The sequence below is a fragment of the Macaca fascicularis genome, chromosome 15 (assembly GCF_037993035.2).
Source record: "Macaca fascicularis isolate 582-1 chromosome 15, T2T-MFA8v1.1".
NCBI lineage: Eukaryota > Metazoa > Chordata > Mammalia > Primates > Cercopithecidae > Macaca > Macaca fascicularis.
The window spans coordinates 64,497,051-64,521,233 of record NC_088389.1 but is presented as its reverse complement, the minus strand read 5'-3'; the positions used below and the strand labels follow the sequence as shown (position 1 = coordinate 64,521,233).

The window sequence follows — 24,183 nt, the reverse complement described above, 5'->3', positions numbered from 1 at the left end:
ATCACAAAGCCCTCCTGTTCCACAAGGCAGGGATAGCATCACAGACCTTTATCTGTTTTTAGAGAGGCTTACTGTGGTGATTCAATGTTCAGATGAGGGTGTCTGGTGCTCTGTATGGGCTATAGAGCCTGGGGCAAAAGATACCAAGGTCATGGGCAGCATGTACCTTTTCATGTTCACTCTACTCTCTATACCCTTATGGCTCAGCTCTCTCCTTTACTACAACGGCCTGACACCTATCCCTATAAAACCGAGTCTATACACACTACATGCCTTATGAGAGAGACTGGATAGATCAGAGGAACTCCATGAACTACATCGTCTGTACTGGGAAGATAACAACAACAACAACAACAAATACAGAGGATAGGGCAGGCATCATATTGTTAAATCTTGGAAACCAATTTTTAATGTCACCAGCAATGATATATGGTCAGTACAGAGAGGTCTGGAAAGAGGGCAGTGTATGACGTGTCAAGGAAAGGACAAAGCTGTTGTTCTTTTAAATAACTTTCTGAGAGTTAAAGAAGGACTCCTCCAAATCTGTGTGGTCCAGCCTGAGATGGGTGAGCAGAGATTGTAAGCACTACCTTTCAAGGAGGCAAACGAATGATGCTCACTTCTGGAGCTCTGTACAAGGCTTGATTTTCCAGAATTGCCTCTACAGATTTCATAGCATCTAGCCTATTCATGGAGGTGAGTTATTGGCAAAACTTTCGATTAAGGTCAACAAACTTGTGGCTCTTTGGTTGAATCCACTATGGTCAGAATGTTTGCCTGAAAGAGTGTTTTATGAAAATCTGAATTTGAATAACTTTAGGCAGAGCAAGATTTTCCCTCATTCAACCCTAGGATCTACCTCTCCTATGCCCACTGATTCTCACATTAATGTTAACTTCATGACCCCGATCGATATTATGGCATGTCCCGAACACCCTAGGATTTCTGAGTTTCCTTGAGAAGTTCTTGCCCTGATAAGAGTGGCTGGTCTTAGGCTCAAAATCTCTGAAAAGGGGCTGGGTACGGTGGCTCATGCCTGTAATCCCAGCACTTTGGGAAGCTGAGGCAGGTGGATAACCTGGGGTCAGGAGTTCAAGACCAGCCTGGCCAACATGGTGAAACCCTGTCTCTACTAAAAATACAAAAAATTAGCCAGGCGTAGTGGTGGGCGCGTGTAATCCCAGCTACTCAGGAGGCTGAAGCAGGAGAATCACTTGAACCCAGAAGGCGCAAATTGCAGTGAGCCGAGATCACACCACTGCACTCCAACCTGGGTGACAGAATGAGACTCTGCCTCAAAAACAAACAAACAAAATCTCTGAAAAAGGTATTTGATCCTTCCTCCAGCATTCGTTCCTCTACCAGACAGGAATAGTGAGCACTCAGTACGTGCTTAACCCTAAGTTGGGCAGTGTCAAGAGTACAAAGACATTTGGGTTGTGTTACATACCTGCTTTCAAGATTCTTAAATATCTAGTTTCAAAGACAAGGCATTCACAAGAAGCAAAAGCCAACCTTTTGCTGGCGAAGGGGCTGGAGAAGGGGGAAATCAAGTGTTATTGTTTAATGGGTACAGAAGTTTCTGTTTGGGGTGATGAATACAACCATCTTATTCATAAGCGAATGCCCTTAATGGCACTGAATTGTACACTTAAAAATAACTAAAATGGTAAATTTTATGTTAAGCATATCTTACCATAACTTAAAAACAACCAAAAAATTCATTAGCACAAGGGTTTCTTTTTGAACTAGCTATAAGGAAAAATATTCTGAAAATGATTTGACAAACAAATGGATTAGTGAACATTTTTCTCTCTCTTTTTTTTTTTTTTTTAATTTCCACAGGTTATTAGGGAACAGGTGGTGTTTGGTTACATGAGTAAGTTCTTTAGTGATTTGTGAGATTTTGGTGCACCCATCACCTGAGCAGTGTACACTGTACCCTATTTGTAGTCTTTTATCCCTCACCCTCTCCCACTCCTCCTCCCAAGTCCCCAAAGTTCATTGTATCATTCTTATGCCTTTGCGTCCTCATAGCTCCAACATATCAGTGAGAATATATGATGTTTAGTTTTCCATTTCTGAGTTACCTCACTTAAAATAATAGTCTCCAATCTCATCCAGGTCACTGTAAATGCCATTAATTCATTCCTTTTTATGGCTGAGTAGTATTCCATCTCATATATATATATACACCACAGTTTCTTTATCCACTCCTTAACTGATAGGCATTTGGGTTGGTTCCACGTTTTTGCAATTGCAAATTGTGCTGCTGTAAACATGCGTGTGCAAGTATCTTTTTCGAATGACTTATTTTCCTCTGAGTAGATACCCAGTGGTGGGATTGCTGGATCAAATGGTAGTTCTACTTTTAGTTCTTTAAGGAATATTCACACTCTTTTCCATAGTGGCTGTCCTAGTTTGCACTCCCACCAGCAGTGCAAAAGTGTTCCCTGATTACCACTTCCATGCCGACATCTACTGTTTTTTGATTTTTTGATTATGGCCATTCTTGCAAGAGTAAGGTGGTATCACATTGCAGTTTTGATTTGCATTACTGAACATTTTTCTTAAATGTCCTTCTTATACCTACAAAAGGAAAATAGATCTTCATATAAAGGATAATTTAAGAAGAGCCCTGCCTGAAAATTGGACAAATTTGAGCTATTTCACCATCTGCCCTGAACTTGCAAATTCCATAATGCAGGAATGAGAAGACTTTTTCAACCAAAGAGCACTGAATGAAAGATTAACAAAAATCAATTAAAAGGCAGTTTGAGTCAGCTTTTTAGTAGCAGGTTATCAACATACCTGCAAAGTAGCCTGGATCCTTCATTACTTTTATTACTCCTACTTAACCAGCTGCTGCCACCCTCTATGCGGCTGTAACAGTTTTATCACCCATTAGCCTGACCTCTTGCCCCCAGCAGCATCACCACATTCTGCAAATCCTGCACCTGCTCCTGCCGGTGCACTACTTACCTCACAGATAACCCGCAGCCTCTGCCCTCTGACCAAGACATTAAAACTGTCTACTTAACACTCTGCTCCAGCAATTCTCCTGGCCCTTGCTCCTCTGTCTCAGAGCTGAGGAATTAGAGCCAAGGGCTGAGCCAAAAATGGTCTCATGCCTTTTTGCAGATTAGGCCTTTAGCATAGGTTTTTTTACTGGTTTGGGGCTCATCGACAAGGGTGCTTGTGCGGACAGGACAGTGGGATCAGTGTCTTCCTAAACAAGGGCACATTCATGTAATGAACACAGCTAAGCCTGGCATTTCTCACGATGTGGGCATGGATCATCACATTTGCCCTTCCTGCCTTGTGGTTGAGAGCGAATAGCAAACAAGGGAGATGAAGTACATGAAAAGCCTCTGTGGATGCTGGAGGGCTGCACAACTATCAAGGATTCTTCTTCATTTGTTTCTAGAAAACTTGCTTTAAGCCAGACCCTGCTTTCATTATAATGCTGCAGAGCCACAATGATTGCAATAGAATTTCTTCAAGGAACTGTTCATGGCTACCAGTTCATACGTACCATGGGTCCTATCGCCTTGTAAAGAAAAATGTGACTGACATGCCACTGATGTGAGACTTGTCCCTCCACACAAACCTTACGAAAGAGCTTCGCTGTGTCTCATACTCAGAAAATACTAGTAAACATCAAATATACCAAGGTGCCGGGGACAGAGATGCATAGTTGCTGCGACTCAGCGGCAACGCTTTTATAGATGAGCACCTTTGTTAATGCCCAAGAGCTAGAATTTCCAGGGAGTTGGGCAGGAAGCCTCAGAGCGGTGTCAGGCAGCAGAACCACCAGCACTCACACAGCGGATTACTACCCAATGCGGAAGTGTGGGGAGTAACGGTAGATGGCAGCCAGAGACACTAGAGGGCAGCACATGCCCACCCAATACACCTAGTCCTGTGACATCTCTACCCTGACAGGAACTTTCAAAGGTTTTCTTCTCCAGCCGGCTCTCAATCCCAGCCTTACATCAGAATCACTCGGGAGCTTGTTAAAAATATAGATTTCCTTGGCCGGGCGCGGTGGCTCAAGCCTGTAATCCCAGCACTTTGGGAGGCCGAGACGGGCGGATCACGAGGTCAGGAGATCGAGACCATCCTGGCTAACACGGTGAAACCCCGTCTCTACTGAAAATACAAAAAACTAGCCGGGCGAGGTGGCGGGCGCCTGTAGTCCCAGCTACTCGGGAGGCTGAGGCAGGAGAATGGCGTGAACCCGGGAGGCGGAGCTTGCAGTGAGCTGCCATACGGTCACTGCACTGCAGCCTGGGCGACAGAGCGAGACTCAGTCTCAAAAAAAACAACAACAACAACAAAAAAATATAGATTTCCTGGTTTCACTCCAGACTAATGAATCGGAATCTCTATGTGCAGGGTCCAGCAACCTGTATATTAAATAAGTATCAAAAATAACCCTTAAGCAAGAAGGCACTGAGCTATGGATTTGTATTTGAGACTCTGAAGAAACTATGTCCCTCCCCTCACACTCAAAATTTGATTGAATTTCAGAGGCATTGACTCCACTTATGGACACCATGGGGAACTCAAGGAGCCTGGTTAAGAAATTTGAATACAATTTATGCCAAGGAAAACACCATCACTCAGAGGTGGGAGCCTCAGCAAGGCCAGGGTCCTTCATGTTTTAAAAAGTCATAGGAACTTTGGGAAAAAAGAGAGCAGACCAATGACCAACATTGAGAATGAGAGAGGTGACTCACCAAAATTCCAAAGATATTTAAAGGACAATCAATTAATGTGAAGGCCAAGCACAGTGGCTCATGCCTGTAATCCCAGCACTTTGGGAGGCTAAGGTGGGTGGATCACTTGAGTTCAAGAGTTTGAGACCAGCCTGGGCAACATGGCAAAACTCCATCTCTACAAAAACTACAAAAATTGGCTGGGCATGGTGATGTGCACCTGTAGTCTCAGCTACTCAGGAGGCTGAGGTGGGAGGATCGCTTTTTGCCTGAGAGGTGGAGGTTGCAGCGAGCTGAGATCTCACCACTGCACTTCAGTCTAGGTGACAGAGTAAGACCCTGTCTCAATAACGATAATAATGTGAAAATTTTAATGTCTATAAATTGACAACAAAAAAATTGACAACTTTAATGTCTATAAATTGACAACTGCTATGGTTTGAATGTGTTCCTTCCAAACTTTATGTGTTGGGAGCTTAATCTCCAGTGTAACAGTGTTGGGACATGGGGACTTTTGGGAGGTGTTTTAGCTCATGAGAACAGAGTGGATTTATGCCACTATAAAAAGGGTTTGCAGGAGTGGGTTCTCTCTCTTCTGCTTTTCTGCTCTTCTTCCACGTGAGGACACAGCAAGGAAGCCCTCATCAAGTGCTGGTACCTTTCCACCCTCCAGAACTGTGTGAGAATAAATTCTGCCTTTATAAATTACCCAATCTGTGCTATTCTGTAATAACAGCACAAAATGGACTAAGACTGGACAAATTACTTGAAAGACACAAACTATCAAAACTTACTCAAGAAGAAATAGATAACTTGAATGGCCTTACATCCGTTTAGAGAAATTGCATTTGTAGTTTAAATCTTGTCTCAAAAAAATTCTTGTCAGGGAAACTCTATTTATTTATGTCCATATTTCTTCACTAGTGAATTCTAACAAATATTTGAGGAAGAAATAATACCAATTCTACATAAATTCTTTCAAAAATTTAAAAAGAAGAGAATACTTCTCAATTCATTGTTTGAGGCCAGGATTGCCTTGATACCAAATCCAAAGACATTACAAGAATTGAAAATTAGAGACCAACATTTTTCATGAACATGAATGTAAAAGTTCTTAACATTTTAGCAAATCAAATTCAGCAACATATAATTGGTAGGAAATACAGAGGGCAAACAAACATGATAGACCACAGGGATGCAATTGGCAGAATCAGGACTATGGACAAAGGATCTAGTTTCTTCCACAAAAAAATTATAAGGAGAAAAGTTAAAGCAATGGAGCAGAATCTATGTATTAAAAGAACATTAAGAGACATTTCAACTACTTGAAGTTTGTGGGCTGTGTTTGTATTCTGATTCCAACAAATTATAGAAAATAAAAACAGGGGGTCGGGCGTGGTGACTGGCCAGGTGTGGTGGCTTATGCCTATAATCCCAGCACTTTGGGAGGCTGAGGTGGATAGATCACATGATGTCAGGAGTTTGAGAAAATAAAAATAAATTTATAAGCCAATCAAGGGAATTTAAGCACTGATAGGGTATTTGATGATATGAGGAAACTATTATGAACTTTCTAGGTTTAATAATGGTAGCTCTGTCATTTTAAAAGCTTGTATATGTTTAGATGCATTCTGAAATATTTAATGGTATAACTCTCTGATATCTGGAATTTATTTCAAAATGAGGAGGTAAATAGTGTGGGGGTATAGAAGAAACAAGATTGTTAAAAAATATTAATTTGAAGTTGGGTGACAGGTGCGTGGAGGTATGTTATTTGAAATTTTCCCTAGTAAAAAGATAATTAAAAACAGAATCTTCCAAAAAGTGTTTTAAAATACCTTACTAATAAAGTGAAAACTCAGAAGACAGAGTCATGTATAAATAAATAAACATGTAGAAATGCTTTTGATTTAATAATATACACATGAAGATCTTATAATCAAAATGATTAAATTTTATTTATACCTTGAAAATATGTTACTATGATTGCAAAAATGAATTTATATTCTTATTCTTATATAAAATGTATTATCCTGTTAAATATTACTGATAGTTACTACTCAACCAAACAGAATAATTACATTTCCATCTGCCTCAATAATGCATCTAAAAGAAACTCCTATAAAAATGAAATTTTAGACTGGGCATGATGGTTCATGCTGTAATCCCAACACTTTGGGAGGCTGAGGCAGGAGGACAACTTGAGCCCAGGAGTTCAAGACCAGCCTGGGCAACATAGTAGGACCCCATCTCTACAAAAAATTATAAAATTAGCCAGACGTGGTGGCATGCATCTGTAGTCCCAGCTACGCAACTCAGGAGGCTGAGGTGGGAAGATCTTTTGAGCCTGGGAGGTCAAGGCTTCAGTGAACCATGATCACACCATTGCATTCCAGCCTGGACGACAGAGTAAGACCCTGTCTCAAAAAAATAAAAATAAATAAGTGAAATGAAATTTTAGTCATGATTTCAAAAACGTGTTCAGTAGCTGCATCTTTTTCACCATTTGAAATGTTTCTAAATGTTCTGAAATTTAATTCCTGTCTATGACAGATTTCAATTAAGAAAAAGAAATGAGCTTTCTTGCAGAGGGGAGGTAGTTAATAGGGTGTCAGCAACTCTCTGTGGATGATATTATGAAAAGTCCTCATATAATAGGTGAGTTTGGCCATCTCTGGCGATGAGCTGACCTAGACAATGAACTATAAATAAAAGTCAAAGAATTCAGGAACACAGGGAAGAAAGGGGAATTAACCCTGACTGAGCAGCATTACCCAGTGCCGGCCTGTACACACATCACCTCATTCAGTGCTTACCACCGGCCAGACCCAGGTATTTTATCTCATGTTATACAAGAGGAAACTGAATCACCAAGAAGTAAAGTAACTAGCCCATCACAGCAACTTAGAGATGATAAAAAGGTTGATTCTAAATTCCACTAAGGGCCTTGCTACCTCCATTTCATTCAAGTTAAGAGGGTATAAATATTCAGAATGATTATAAATAAGCTGTTTGAAATTGTAGACTATTCACATATCCATTAGTTTTTTAAAAGAAGGACAGTAATAAAAGAAATTTTAAAATAGGAGCCCGAGCAGCCAAGGCAGGAGGACACTTGAGGCTAGGAGTTAAAGACCAGCCTGGGCAATACAGCAAGACCCCATCTCTACAAAAAAATAAAAAATTAGCTGGGCATGGTGGCATGCTCCTGTAGCCCTAGCTACTCAGGAGGCTGAGGCAGGAGAATCACTTGAGCCCAAGAGGTTGAAGCTGCAGCAAGCTGTGATTGTGCCACTGCATTCCAGCCCAAGCTACAGAGCTAAATCCTATTTCAAAAATGAAATGAAATGAAATGAAATAAAGTAAATTTTTAAAAAACAGGAGCCAAAGAGCAAGGCTGGATCCAAAGGTCTTCCAGTGTCATCCAGGTATACACCTAGTTCCTGTCATCAGTTGTGTCCCCCAACTGCAGGAAAGGCACCAGGCTGTCACAGCCCAGTGACACTAGCACCTGAGATTGTTCCACTCACAGCCCTTTTGACAGTAAAGCCATTTTCACAATACTGATTCAACTCATTCATGAGATTTATGTGTTTCCATTTGTTTGTGTCACGTATGATTTCTTTCAGCAGTGTTCTGTTGTAGCAGGACGAGCCGCAGACAAAACTCCTCAGACACCAAGTTAAAGAAGGAAGGGGTTTATTCGGCCAGGGACATCAGCAAGACTCCTGTCTCAAGAGCCGAGCTCCCCGAGTGGGCAATTCCTGTCTCTTTTAAGGGTTCACAACTCTAAGGGGGTGCGTGTGAGAGGGTCATGATTGATTGAGCAAGCAGGGGGTATGTGACTGGGGGCTGCATGCACCAGTAATTAGATCAGAACAAAACAAGATAGGGATTTTCACAGTGCATTTCTATACAATGTCTCTAATCTGTAGATAACATAACCAATTAGGTCAGGGGTCAATCTTTAACTACCAGACTCAGGGTGTGGCACCGGACTGTCTGCCTGTGGATTTCATTTCTGCCTTTTAGTTTTTACTTCTTCTTTCTTTGGAGGCAGAAATTGGGCATAAGACGATATGAGGGGTGGTCTCCTCCATTACTGTAGTTTTCCTTGTAGAGGTCTTTTGACTCCTTGGTTAGGTATATTCCTAAGTATTTTATTTTTATTTTTTTGCAGCTATTGTAAGGGGTTGAGTTCTTGATTTCATTCTCTGCTTGGTCACTTTTGGTGTATAGAAGAGCTACTGATTTGTGTACATTAATCTTGTATCCAGAAGCTATGCCGAATTCTTTTATCAATTCTAGGAGCTTTCTGGAGGAGTCTTTAGGGTTTTTAAGGTAGACGATCATATCATCAGCAAACAGTGAAGGGTTTTCAAGGTAGACGACCATATTGTCAGCAGACAGTGACAGTTTGACTTCCTCTTCACCAATTTGGATGCCCTTTATTTCTTTCTCTTGTCTGATTGCTCTGGCTAGGACTTCCAGTTGAAACTAGGCCTCATAAAACTTAAAAAATTAACACCAGATGGCCATGGATAGCCCCCCAATGTTCCCGGAACTCAAACAGAAAAACAATTCCAGGAATGTACATCAGGGGGTCCAGCCCTAAACAGTTCTAGGAAAGTATCGCATGAGGTCCAGCCCTAAACCATTCCAGGAAAGAAACCCATAAGGTCAAGCCCCGACCAATCAGAACCAGACACCTTGCTCAGGCCATAGCCAGACCCAATCATCTTGCGCCTTAAGCTTTGTTTGAACTTCGCGCCAAAAGCTGTGTTTGAACTTGTGTTTGCCTATATAAACAGCCTGTAATAAGCGTTTGGGGTCCCAGGGGCCAACTTAGAGCTTGGGACCCTAGTGCGCTAGCAATAAATAACTCTCTGCTGTGAATCTCGTGTCGGTGATCCTTCACGGCGACCCCTGCCCAGGAGGGAATCGAGAGTTCAGTTCCAACACAGTACTATGTTGAAGAGGAGTGGTGAGAGTGGGCATCCTTGTCTTGTTCCAGTTCTCAGAGGGAATGCTTTCAACCTTTCCCCATTCAGTATTATTTTGGCTGTGGGTTTGTCATGGATGGCTTTTATTACATTAAGGTAAGTCCCTTGTATGCCGATTTTGCTGAGAGTTTTAATCATAAAGGGATGCTGGATTTTGTCGAATGCTTTTTCTGCATCTATTGAGATGATCATATGATTTTTGTTTTTAATTCTGTTTATGTGGTGTATCACATTTATTGACTTGCATATATTAAACCATCCCTGCATCCCTGGTATGAAACTCACTTGAGCATGGTGGATTATCTTTTTGATATGTTGTTGGATTCAGTTAGCTAGTATTTTGCTAAGGATTTTAGCATCTATATTCATCAAGGATATCGGTCTGTAGTTTTCTTTTTTGGTTACATCCTTTCCTGGTTTTGGTCTTAGAGTGATGCCGGCTTCATAGAATCAATTAGGAGAGGGTTCCTTCTTTCTCTGTCTTGTGGAATAGGGTCAAAAGGATTGGTACCAATTCTTTGAATGTCTGGTAGAATTCAGCTGTGAATCCGTCTGGTCCTGGACTTTTTTTTGTTGGTAATTTTTAAATTACCATTTCAATCTCACTGCTTGTTAGTGGCCTGTTCAGGGTATCTAATTCTTCCTGATTTAAGCTAGGAGGGTTGTATTTTTCCAGGAATTTATCCATCTCTTTTAGGTTTTCTAGTTTATGCACTCACAGGCCTGACTGGATTAGAGTCATCAGACACTTCTGAGTAGCCTAGAACTTGCAATGTAAATAGACCTAGAAGGAGAGAATGCCCTGACTAGCAGGTGGGAGTAGGCCAGGTTCCTTGGAGTTACATTTCTCACTATACATTAGTAAATTAGCATTCTGATTTATGCTTCAGTCTCTTTTTAGTTTAATTACAGTGGATCCATCCCAAAGAAACCACTTGGCTCAGAGAACCTTGACAAAATGGAGCCTTTCTGTCTATAAAGCTGAATGCTGGCTCCTGATTCTCTCTGATCCCCCTCATTAGTCTCCACCCTCCTGACCAGCTGCAGAGGCAGGGAAGGCAATCCTAAACACCAGACTGCAGTCATGACTTTCACGCGCGTCCATGTGAAGGGACCACCAATCAGACTTTGTGTGAGCAATAAAGCTTTTTAATCATCGGGGTGCAGGCGGGCTGAGTCCGAAAAGAGAGTCAGCGAAGGGAGATAGGGGTGGGGCATTTTATAGGATTTGAGTGGGTAGTGGAGAATTATAATCAAAGGGGGTTTTTCTCTTACGGGCAGGGGCGGGGGTCACAAGGTGGGGAAGGTTTTGAGCCAGAAGAAGGAATTTCACAAGGTTAATCGCTCAGATAAGGTGGGGCAGGAACAAATCACAATGGTGGAATGTCATCAGTTAAGGCAGGAACTGGCCATTTTCACTGCTTTTGTGATTCTTCACTTGCTTCAGGCCATCTGGACGTACATATATATATATGTACGTCATATATATCCCTTATTTTTCATCTAAGCCACCTTCCTCTCCTGTGCTTTAGTTTTCTACCCATCAGCTGAAAGTGGTGTCCATTAAAACCTATTTGTTGAATAAAACATTGTAGGGGATATAAAAGTATGTAGAAGTGAATTCTGATAACTTAAAAGTTACATGTGTTCAGCATAGTGGGAAATAATAGGTATCTATACAATAATACGATTTCTGAGAGTGTGTGGTATATAATCTCCTTATAAATATTATATAAAGTTGCTATATAAATCTCCCCTAAAGGGGAAATTATTTTTGGCTGAAGTGATCTGGGAAAGCTTCATGTAGAAGATGGCATTCAAGCTGGTGCTTGAAGCCGAGAGAGGATTTTAATATGTGAAGTTGGAAGAAGGAATGATCCAAAATGCAGGAATCAACATGCATAAACTGCTGGTGTCTCTGTATAATGATAACATGCAGAAATAACAGAAGGATTCCTGAAATATTTATTTTACTCTGACTGCATTTTATTTTGTATATATTTGATCTTAATTAACTGAGTTTTAGATTTTATTTTGTCTTCGTGTGGAAACTGGGGTTGTGGATATCTCCTCATGGGTGTGTTTCTCTGTGTCACGTGGACATGAACTGTGGAGATGGGTCTTCAGAACCTGACCATATGTGTTTCTAGGTATAAACGTCTGTGTGGGTGCATTTCTCTACACAGATTTTTTGGTCTTTGTGGGTGTGTGCACATGCAGTCCTGAGGGTTGAGAAGGAAAGAGAGGAAGGATTAGAGGGGAGAAACAGGGAGGGGGGAAGGAAGTGAGAAGTTGTTGAGGGTGTTGGGGCTGTTAGTGGAAAAAATAGACTCTGTAAAATATTTTAAAAAGGCTTATTCTGAGTCAATATGAGTGACCATGGCCTGGGTAACACAGTCTCAAGGGGTCCTGAGAAAGTGTGCCTGCCTCAGTTGGATTACAATTTGGTTTTATACGTTTTAGGGAGGCAGAAGTTACAGGCAAGGTCATAAATCAATACTTGAAGGGTATACATTGGTTCAGCCCAAAAAGTCTGGATGTCTTGTAGCAGATCTTACAGGTTATAATGGATTGAGAGATTCTTGAATTTACAAGTGGTTAAAGGTGTCAGGCCTCTGAGCCCAAGCTAAGCCATCATATCCCCTGTGACCTGCACATATACATCCAGATGGCCTAAAGTAACTGAAGAATGACAAAAAAAGTGAAAATGGCCTGTTCCTGCCTTCACTGATGACAGTACCTTGTGAAATTCCTTCTAGCTCATCCTGGCTCAAAAGCTCCCCCACTGAGCACCTTGTGACCCCCCCCCATCCCTGCCCGCTAGAGAACAATACCCCTTTGACTGTAATTTTCCTTTACCTACCCAAATCCTATAAAACAGCCCCACCCCTATCTGCCTTCACTGACTCTCTTTTCAGACAGCCTGCCTGCACCCAGGTGAAATAAACAGCCATGTTGCTCACACAAAGCCTGTTCGGGGGTCTCTTCACACAGATGCGTTTTGTCTAAAAATTTGGAGTCAGCAGAAAGGAATCTTAATTTAAGGAATCTTAAGTTTCATTGTGCTTTGACATGGTGCTTCCTTCCTGATGCTTTGACATGGTGAGGTCTTAAAAGCTGCCTTAGAATCCAGATGAATCGCTTGGACCCAGGAGGCAGAGTTTGCAGTGAGCCGAGATCACGCCACTGCGCTCTAGCCTGGGCGACAGAGAGCCAGAGATCACGCCACTGCGCTCTAGCCTGGGTGACAGAGTGAGACTCCATCTCAAAAAAAAAAAAAAAAGAAGCTGCCTCAGAATCAAGATCCCAACCCTAACCCCTACCTTTGTCTTATTCCCCCTACTCAAACTGCAGAGAGGGACTCTCTTGGAATTTCCTTATCTAAACAAGTAACTTTGTTTCCAAAAGAAATGCAATGCAATTGTCTGAAATCCCCTCCCTAGAGATTCAAATAACCAGGAGAGGTCAACCACTGGAGAAGAGAAAAAATTGGGTGTCATCACCACACCCAGACACACTTTTTTAAAAGAGAAGATTCTTGCGCTGTTGCCCAGGCTAGAGTGCAGTGGTGTGATTATAGCTCACTGCAGGTGAGCACCACCCCACCCCTCTAATTTTTATTTTATTTTCATAGAGACAGGTTGTCTACTATATTGCCCAGGCTGGTCCCAAACTCCTGGCCTCAAGGGATCCTCCCTCCTTGGCCTCCCAAAGGGCTAGGACTACAGGTGTGAGCCACCTTTCTGGCCCAGATTTTTCATCTGTTCTTCTGAGGGTAGCCCCAAGAGATCACCCGTGGAACTTTATCTGCATTGGACAACCTTTGTTCCTGTGTAGCTCTACCTCTCACCTTCCCTTAACGTAGGCCTCCCACCTCCTGGGTCCATTCATTCTCCCTAATGACTTACTGCCCCTCAAAGGAATTGTTGACATTCCTCATCTCCTACTGTCCATGAAAAAGGATATGTAAGTTTCTGTACCACACTGGGTTATTCAGTAATAATCACTCTGATTATTAATAATCCCCTCCCTCATGCACATTAATAAATTTGTATGCCTTTTCACCTATTAATCTGCTTTTTGTCAGTTGATTTTCATAACCTTCTAAAGGTGAAGGGACGTTTCCCCTTTGCCACCTACAAGGGGAACCTCTGCTCTGAAGACAAAGTGTGGTTTCATATAGTTAATATTTTACATAGTTGATAATTGATTGTCCCATAGATCACAGACGTTCCTTTCCTATAATACAACATTTATCAGTAAAAGGCTAGTGTTTCAAAATGTCATCTTTTCTTTCATCCATTGCACTCTATCTCTTTTCATTGGTACAGTCTTTCATCCAGTCTAATCCTCTTTTTGGATTGTCTTTGTTTAGTTTTTTTCCTCTTTTTCTTATCCTTCCAGTTTGATTTCTTTCTTTGCTATAGTTGTTTTTTTGTTTTTGTGTATGTGTTTATTTGTTGTTTTTTTCCCCCAAGATAGGATCTTGCTCTATCACCCAGGCTGAAGTGCAGTGGCACGATCTCAGCTCACTGCAACCTCTGCCTCCCAGGTTCAAGCAATTCTCCTGCCTCAGCCTCCCAAGTAGCTGGGATTACAGGCGCCCATTACCACACCCAGCTAATTTTTGTATTTTTAGTAGAGATGGGGCTTCATCATGTTGTTCAGGCTGGTCTCGAACCCCCGACCTCATGATCTGCCCGCCTCAGCCTCCCAAAGTGCTGGGATTACAGGCGTGAGCCACCGCACCAGGCCTCTTCACAGTAGTTTTCACCTTCTGTAAGTTTTCTCTTCTAACTTATGGAACTAATAACATATCCCAGAAACAAATGTTTTGTAATTGAGGAAGGGGCGTTTCTTGTTATAAGGATATTTTAGGCTCCATTTTAGGCTTTTGTCTTCACTGCCACTGCCATAGACAATTCATTCATTGATCCCACAAATTTAAATTGGGCACCTTTGTTTATGTGAAAGGCATTGTTCTAGTTAAGACAGAAACAGAAAAAAAAATCCTTCAGGGAGATTTCATTCTAGTGGAAGGAGAGACAAAGCAAACAAATAGGAAAATATGTAGTGTGTTAGATGGTGATAAGTGCAATGGAGAAAAATAAAGAAGAGACCGAGTCAGGAGTATAAACAAGATTTGTAATTTTAAATAGGTGGCAAGGGGAGGTCTGAGAAGATGACATTGGAGCAAAGACCAGTAGGAGATGAGGGAGCAAATCATGCATGTCTCTGGGAAAAGGGAACAGGAAACATCTATAGGGAGAAGACAGGTAAAGATCCAATAAGACAGTCCCTCAAGCCGGTACACAAGCGGTTGAGAACTTCAGAAAGCCTCCATAGTATAGTGTCCTTAGACAGACTTTGTCTCAGGTCAACACTTCAAATCCTTATAAGGACTTCTTTCTCAATCTTATTTTATCTTACCTCATCCTTTTTTTCTTTTTTTTGAGACTGAGTCTTGCATCGTCGCCCGGGCTGGAGGGCAGTGGCGCGATCTCGGCCCACTCCAACCTCTACCTCCCAGGTTCAAGCAATTCTCCTGCTTCAGCCTCCCGAGTTGCTGGGATTACAGGCACCTGCCACCATACCCGACTAATTATTTGTATTTTTAGTAAAGACGGGGTTTCACCGTGTTGGTAAGGCTGGTCTGGAATTCCTGACCTTGTGATCCGCCCACCTCGGCCTCCCAAAGTGCTGGGATTACAGGTGTGAGCCACCACGCCCGGCCCTCTTTTTTTTCTTTTTTAAGAAATGGGGTCTCACTATGTTGACTAGGCTGTCCTCAAACTCCTACGCTCAAGCTTCCTAAACAGCTGGGACTGCAAGAGCACACCGCTATACTTGGCTCTTCTCTTATCTTTGTGTCTTTGGGGACTAATTTGTTTAGTTTTGTCTGCCCAACTTCGGAGGTTTAGTCAGCTGTCATCAGTGACAGCCTGGCCTTTGGCCAAGCTCTGGACAAGTACCATCTTATGGACCATTGACATTTCACGTGTTCTGCCTCATCCCAAACTGAGCCTCATCTAGGCCAAATGCTCAATTCCTGTATGGTTTCTCACTATAACATTAACTTGTATGCCCCTCTGTCTGTCACAATTTTACCAGGGACAGTTTGCAATTGCACCAAACACTTTGGTGAACTGTTTACAGAGACAACTTTGTTCCTTTGAGAGGTACCTTAGAACATAAAGAGAAGAAATCCTTTTAAGGAGGTTTTTCATCTTGCCTGATTTATGTGGAGTGATTGTTTTGTTTCATGTAGAAGACACCCCTCCTTCATTTCTGTACTTCAGGAGTTAATAAATGCTGGCTTTATTGTACCACTTATAAAATTGTGGAAGGTCAGAGCTACTGTTTCAACCAGGTATAATAACCCTCTGTTGTATATCTATATGTGAAAATGGATTTCCTGCATCTAAGCTTTCTCTCCTCTCCTTGAAGAAGGAATATAATTAGCCTTCTACAATATTCATATATGTCTGAAGCCAGTTTTGTCTCTTCTTTTTTTTACTCACCACTATACTGATGAGGATCTCCTCTGTTTTGTTCTGTTCCTTTCCCTCCTTTTTCCCCCTCTCGGAAAACATTAAAAATTAACTTAGAAATAAAAGTCATTCTGTTATCATGTGTACACTCTAGGAATAACTAGTCCAGATAAGCAGCCAAAAATGTCTAAAAGATCTTGAAAATTGCTAAGAGAGTAGATTTTAAGTGTTCTCTCTACATACATACAAAATAAGTATGTGAGGTAATACAAATGTTACTAGCTGAAATTAGCCATTTCATAATGTATATTTGAAAACAACATACATGATAAACATATATAATTTTCATTTGTCAATTAAAATATGTAAGTAAATGTTTTTAAAGTCTAAAATATTTATTAAACTATTAGGGTTTCTTTTTGTGAACACTTAAAAGCGTATTTACATAGTAGTCTATGTTACTAAGTTATGAGATAAAAAGAAATAGATTTAAAGACTAAGAGCTTTTGTTATGATTCAGTCTCTAACTTTTAGTTTACCCTATAGAAAGTAATGTCTTATTTATCTTTAGATATACATGACTTGTATCTTGTCTTCTTTTTTTTCAATTGAGACTGTCTCACTCTGCCACCCAGGCCGGAGTGCAGTGGCAGGATCATAGCTTACTGCAGCCTCCATCTCCCGGGCTCAAGCAATCCTCCTGCCTCAGCTTCCCAAATAGCTGGGACTATAGACACACACCATCACACCTGACTAATTTTTTTTTTTTTTTTTAGTAAAGACGAGATCTCATTATGTTGCTCAAACTGGTCTTGAACTCCTGAATTCAACTGATCCTCCCACCTTGGCCTCCAAGAGTGCTGGGATTACAGGCATCAGCCACCATGCCCCGCCTATTTTGTCTAATTACTATTCTTGATTTTGCCTATCCAAAAGTCATATTTTAAAAAGAACTATAAAGGTGTCTTTTATGAATAAACTACATTTATAGGGTTTTCTTTTCTTTCTTTCTTTCTTTCTTTTTTTTTTTTTTTTTGAGACAGAGTCTCTCTTTGTTGCCTAGGCTAGAGTGCAGTGGCATGATGTTGGCTCACTGCAACCTCCGCCTCCCAGGTTCAAGCAGTTCTCTGCCTCAGCCTCCCAAGTAGCTGGGACTACAGGTGCCCACCACCACGCCTGGCTAATTTTTTGTATTTTTAATAGAGGCAGGGTTTTACCATCTTGGCTGGTCTTGAACTCCTGACATCATGATCCACCCACCTCAGCCTCCCAAAGTGCTGGGATTACAGGTGCGAGCCACAGTGCCTGGCCTATGGGGTTTTCTAAAATGGCCATTAAGTACCATAGAGATTTGCTCCTTCAACCCATAAAAGGAAGGACAATAGAACTAATTAGTTTTGTCTAGAATTTTTCCAAATTTCAGTTAATTCAAGCCTGCTATGTGAACTCTTTTGTTTATCAAATTTAAGATTTAAAAAAAAACTGTCCAGCCCATGTCTAGCCAAGTTGCAGCCTATCTCCCCCACTGATTGTAACAAAAATTCTGGAAAAATACAAGAAACAACTATGTAAGAACTCTGAGAAGTAGAAGCAGCAGTTGGCTGTGAAGGAAGTCAAAGCCTGAAGAACAATCCAAATGGAGGCAGTGAGTTTCCTGGATTGTTTTCTTCCTTTACCTACCAATTTCGATCCAAAGGCAACCTGAGTTGGGGACCTATGTGACAGGAACGGATAGCAAAAACTGAGAAAATCCCATTTTTCATGGCCATAGGTCTGGAAAAGATGGACTAAGCAAGCTCGAGAGTGTAGGGAGAATCCTTGATTTTATTTTTCTCTTTTCGTCCTTTCCAAACCATGCCCAAGACCAGCCCTGGTCATACAGCTGAGCTGTCACGTTGGCAGTGGTACAGAAACCCAGAACCCTGCGAGAAAACCTGTTCCTCTGGAAGGAGGAAATGGGGGAAAAAAATGCCCCGAGGTAGGAAGAGTGTATGTGGGTGGATGGAAGAGTTCCTGTTATTTTTCTATCTTTCTTTTCTCTAACTGTCTTGTCCTGAGTGTAGACCCAATCACACAGAACTGTATGATTATGGTGGCCACAACTCTAGGGGAAATCCCAACTCTCTACGAAAGGACTGGTAAAAAGGGGCTCCTGAGAAACAAAGAATGTATTGAAAATCCAGCAGAGGAGAGGGGGATAAGGGATCCCCAGCTTCCATGTGCATTGTCACAAGTCCATACTCACCCCTAAGCCGTGTATGTTCAGAACACATGAAAAACCGCATAGCAAAAGCTTTGAGAACTGAACTGCCGTATAGCCCATCCCCTATGTCCCAGACTAACCTCTAAGAAGTGCATGCAAAGAGCAGACCCAAACAGCATAGCAAATACTTTGAAAACTGAAGTCTTTGGAACTGCTCCCCACAGAAAGTGACAGAACTTTCCATCCAAACCTAACAGGGTTAACTCCCTGCTAAAATTTTCTCAGGCCAGGACACAGCTACATAACTGCTTGACTGGCCCGGGGGTGTTTCTGTAGTGGGTGTCCCACTGGGCTGTTTTGTAGGTCTGAGGTATAAGCACAGGGCTGTTTGGTTGGCCTGCAGGTATGCCCACAAGAGGTGGCCTGTGGGGCTGTTTTTGGTGCCTGAGACATGGATGCACACCTGCTTTGTTGGCGTAGGAGACAGGTCTTCTGGGGGTAAGCACTGGGTTGTTGCTTATGCTCATGACAGCTTCATGGCTGCTCAGTTGACCTGGGGTTACTTCTGCTGGAGATGGCCCACAGGGCTGTTTCTTAGGCCTGGTGTGCAGGCACATGGCTTCTTAGCCAGCCCAGGGCATGTTCACTAGTGATGGCCCACAGAGCTGTTTCTCAAGTCCTGGATGTGGGCTCTTGGCTGCTTGGCTGGCTTGGGGTCGTGCCTACCAGGAGCAGCCTGCAGGAGTATTTCCCAGGTCTTTATGGGAAATGCAGGGCCATTAGGCAGGCCAGGGGCATGTCTGCAGAGGCAAGGGTGCTGTGGGGTTGTTTCTCACGTCCTGAGCATGGGAGCATAGCCACTGCAGTGGCCTGGGGGCATATTAGCTACTAGGAGGCTCAGGGGCCTCTCTCTCTTGTGGGAGGGTGCAGAGTAGTTTGGCCAGCTCAAGGCAAGTTGGCCCTGGGCAGGACTGGCAGACTGTTCCTCTGGCTGGAAGTGCAGTAAGCAGGGGTTTGTTTTCTTGCTGTGCAGGACCAGAGTCAGAGCTGATCCTAGGCCCAGGCTCTGTGCAGCTGACGGATGGCATTCAGCCAACCGTGTGGTGTGGGCTTGGCCTAATGAGGATGGAGCACCCCAGTGCTGGAGATATGCAGTGGCTACAGGCCCCCAGAACAGGGTGTGCTTCAGAGTTTGCTCTTTTCTCAAGATGGCATTATGCTGCAGCAGCTTGGCCCACAGGGAGTGGGATGGGGGGAATGGGGAGTGCACACCTTGCTCTCCTGATCTGGAGCAGTATAGCTGCATGAATTCCCAGCAGCTCTTCAAACTGGGCTTAGGGCTTGGGAAGACTGTAGGATTCTTCTGTAATAAGGACTGTAGGTTTTTGCAGTGGGAGTGGGGGCTGGTGGAGATCTTGTGCTTACCTTTTCCCGGGAATAAGAAGTCTCTCCTGACTCTGGGCACATCCAATCCAGGCGGGGGAGACAGGGCTATAGAGGCCCAGTGCCTCCTCGCTGCCCTCCTGGATTTCTAATCACCACAGGTGCATCTCCACTCCCCCACCACTCTCCACCACTCTCCCTTCCACGCTGCAGTCAAACCTCAGTCTGTTTATTCGTTGTGTTGGGCCTTTCTTGTGGGATAGATGAATACCAGGCGTCTTTCGCCAGCCATCTTGCTGACGTCACTTACTATTGAAGGATTTTAAGCAGAGGTGTGACTTCATGAAACTTATGTTTTAAAACATTAATGAGTTGGAAGCTGGGGGGCAGGTGGGGATGGTTAATGGATACAGAAAAATAGTTAGAAAGAATTAATAAGATCTACTTTTTCGACCTGCCTGGCCAACATGGTGAAACCCTGCCTCTACTAAAAATACAAAAATTAGCCGGGCATGGTGGAGAGCACCTGTAATCCCAGCTACTTGGGAGGCTGAGGCAGGAGAATCCCTTGAACCTGGGAGGTAAAGGTTGCAGTGAGCTGAGATCGCGCCATTGCACTCCAGCCTGGGCAACAAGAGTGAGACTCTGTCTCAAAAAAAAAAGATCTACCCTTTGATGTCACAGCAGGGTGACTATAGCCATAATTGTACATTTTAAAATAACTGAAAGAGTATTATTGGATTGTTTGTAACACAAAGGATAACTGCTTAAGGGATGGATACCCCATTCTCCATGATGTGATTATTATGCATTGCATACCTGTATCAAAACATCTCATGAACCCCATAAATATATACGCCTATATACCCACAAAAATTAAAAAATTTTTTAAAACCCACTAATGAGTCAACAAAGTTCATGCTTCTGCTTTCTGGCAAAAAAGACTCTCCTGAGCTAAACCTTTCCTATCAAACCAGTCTTTTTTTCATTCTTCTCCATCTTTTCATGTGTGATAGTCTCTTCCTGATAAGCATTAATTCAAAGTTCAGCCCTTATAGAAGTGTTCTTCCCCTCTCCCTTCTCCTGTGGGAGCACAGTGTCTGTATAAGGGAAAGTTTACTACTCTTCCCTGGGTACAGCTGGTCTATGTGTTGCCATTTTCTGCTGGACTCCAATTGAGCTGTCTCAACCAACTTATCTCTAATCCATCCCTGTCCATTAACTTCTGTCCTAGAATCCACTTGGGATGGACAAACACTACCACCAGAACTCTGGAAGCACCAAACTTCATTACTGCTCTCATCTCAGTAGCCCAGGAGTCCCTTGGTCTTGCAGCCCTCTCGGTACCCTGGGGCTACACAGGAACTTTTGAATCACTTCTAGATATAGACCACTCAGAACCCAGCATGATTTCAGCAGTGCTCCCTAGACATTTGCCTTCACAGATGCTGTACTATCGCCCACTCTTCCCTCCCCCATCTCCATGTCAAACATAGAGCTTCTCTGAGGCTTGTACCCTGCCACCAAGATCAAAGGATCTCAGGTCACCCTTCTCCCTATCTGAATATTTCTATTGCATCATCCCACCTCCATACTCCCACTCTCAATGAAAAGTGCTTATTTTTATTTCACCTCCTCTGGAGGGAGTTTCCCCTTTATCATATGCTCCTTTTTTTAGGTGGGGACCATTCTGATGGAATGGCGGCAGGGGAATATGATTGGATTTTTTTTTAATGATTTGGATTAGGGTGTCTGTGAAAAAAATCCACATCAATCTATTATCAAACTGTTATCTCCATTTAAATTATTTGCTTATGGTCTGTCTCAACTAGAAGAACAAACTCTACAAGGGTGGGACTCCCTTTTCTGTTTTCTTTACTGCTGTATCTCCAGCACCTAGCACAGGGTCTATTACTCAATAAATATTTGTGGGGAAAAAAAACGAAGGGATGAGATGAGCAAACCCATGAATGATGAGTGATTTATTCTATTAGTACTGGGATCTGTTGAAGAATTTTGAGCAGAGGATTAAAGTAATCAGATTTGCAGGTAATCAAATATCATTAAGCTGTGACAGTCACCATAAGCAGCAATCTGTATTGTTCCCCCCCGCCCCCGAATAGCCCCCCATGTAACAGCTATTAGCTCTCAAGCAGGCACACTGTGGTGGGAGAATTCACTGCTGCAAATATTCAGATTCGTGAACAGCCTCCTGAGAAGAGCTGAAGAGAGATCACAAACCTAAAACGGCCTCCCCTGACTCTTCATCTTCTTTTTTCCCCTCTCTTTCTCCCTAACACTGTGGCCCTTTAGTCCCCTGAAGAAGCTATACATTGTAACCCTTTCAGAGAATTTCAGCTGAGATCTGGATACCCAGCCCACTCTGCTATTATATTTGCATTTCAAGCTTAATTTGTCTATAACATTACAACTTTTATACTCCTACATTTCTGCTGTTATAATCATAAAGAATACTATTTTGGGGTTTCTCTTTTGCAAGTGAAATTAGCATTTCCACGTAAAATAGAGAAGAAAAATTGTTGATTATCTCACTAAAATCCAAGCCTGAAGTTTAATTTCTCAGTGTCTGGGAGGAGCCACTGGTTTGTGCAGGTGTCTCAGTGTACTTAAGTGCTGCCGAGACTCATGCTTCGGGTCTCTTGTGTCAGGGGATAACCTGATTGACTCTTCCTTTGGTAAAAAAGAAGGAACCTGAGATAAGACATCCCATTTGGGTGTGTCTGAAAGGATTTATCTCCTGAAATGGTTTACCATCTCTTGTTCCTTACCTTTACGGGATTTCTGACACAAGGGTAGAGTGCAGAAGCCTCTTCACTGAAGGAGGCACCCAGAATCCTATGGGCCTAGTGTGCTAAATAAAGACAGTGCAGGACTTTGTGACCAGTGCTCACCTCCAGAGCAGAATCAAGGGATATGTCAGGAAAGGGGCTGGAGGGAAGCGAAGGAGCCCCAAATGCATTTTCACAAAGATCAGGGACATTTACTCCTGGTATTTATGAAGATTTCTAGTAATGGTATGACTATTCTTCTTATCTTATGGAATCTTGCCATTAGGGAACTGATGTTTTAGAAGAACAAAAAAGCTAACAAACTTCTCAGATAGGGTCAGGGATGTGGAGAGGAACTAGCCCAGATTACCTTTTCAACATCTTTCAATATTATAACTCCAATTCTGATGTTAAAAGGCTAAATATTGTTCATAAACTTGTTTCAGTATCTGAAAGGGGAGGAATAAATTGGGAAACTGCATCCCAGTTTGCAACATATGTAGGTGATATGGTTTGGATTTGTGTCCCCGCCCAAATCTCATGTCGAATTGTAATCACCAGTTGGAAGTGGGGCCTCGTGGGAGATGATTGGATCATGGGGCGAAGTTCTTTTTTTTTTTTTTTTTTTTTTTTGAGACGGAGTCTTGCTCTGTCACCCAGGCTGGAGTGCAGTGGCCGGATCTCAGCTCACTGCAAGCTCCGCCTCCCGGGTTTACGCCATTCTCCTGCCTCAGCCTCCCGAGTAGCTGGGACTACAGGCGCCCGCCACCTCGCCCGGCTAGTTTTTTGTATTTTTTAGTAGAGACGGGGTTTCACCGTGTTAGCCGGGATGGTCTCTCGATCTCCTGACCTCGTGATCCGCCCGTCTCGGCCTCCCAAAGTGCTGGGATTACAGGCTTGAACCACCGCGCCCGGCCATGGGCGAAGTTCTCATGAATGGGTTAGCACCATCCCTTCAGTGCTGTTCTCCTGATGGTGAGTGAGTCTTCATGACATGTGGTTGTTTAAAAGTGTGTGGCACCATAAGAATGGTATAATGAGGCCTGGCATGGTGGCTCATGCGTGTAATCCCAGCTCTTTGGGAGGCCGAGGCGGGTGGATCACGAGGTCAGCAGATCCGGGCCATCCTGGCTAACATGGTGAAACCCCATCTCTACTAAAAATACAAAAAATTAGCCTGGCGTGATGGCTGGCGCCTGTAGTCCCAGCTAATCAGAAGGCTGAGGCAGGAGAATGGCGTGAACCCGGGAGGCGGAGCTTGCAGTGAGCCAAGATGGCACCACTGCGCTCCAGCCTGGGGAACAGAGCGAGACTCTGTCTCAAAAAAAAAAAAAAAAGGTATATTGAACTTGACTCAGGGAAGGGTCGGAGGGGATTGAGGGATAAAAGACTACATATGAGGTACGGTGTACACTGCTCAGGTGATGGATGCACCAAAATTTCAGAAATCATCACTAAAGAGCTCATCCATGTAACCAAAAACCACCTGTACTCCAAAAACTATTGAAATACAATAAAAATAAAAAATAAATAAAAAATTGAGAAGTGTATGGCCCCTCCCCCTTCTGTCCTGGGCCTCCTGCGCAAGTGCCT

General features: G+C 42.8%; 1 protein-coding gene across 5 annotated transcripts in view; it reads left to right on the top strand.

Annotated features, from left to right (window-relative positions):
• Positions 1–24,183, top strand: part of PHF24 (PHD finger protein 24) — a 294,972-nt gene that overhangs the window by 219,309 nt on the left and 51,480 nt on the right. For 2 of the 5 annotated variants that reach the window (XM_074017236.1, XM_074017235.1), the window contains exon 1: positions 9,551–9,820. The exons of the other annotated variants lie outside the window; for them this stretch is intronic. In XM_074017236.1, coding sequence (XP_073873337.1) covers positions 9,690–9,820 — 131 coding nt within the window. In that variant the 5' untranslated portion in view covers positions 9,551–9,689. Of the gene's footprint in view, positions 1–9,550; positions 9,821–24,183 lie in introns of those variants that run through there. 5 annotated transcript variants of the gene reach the window in all.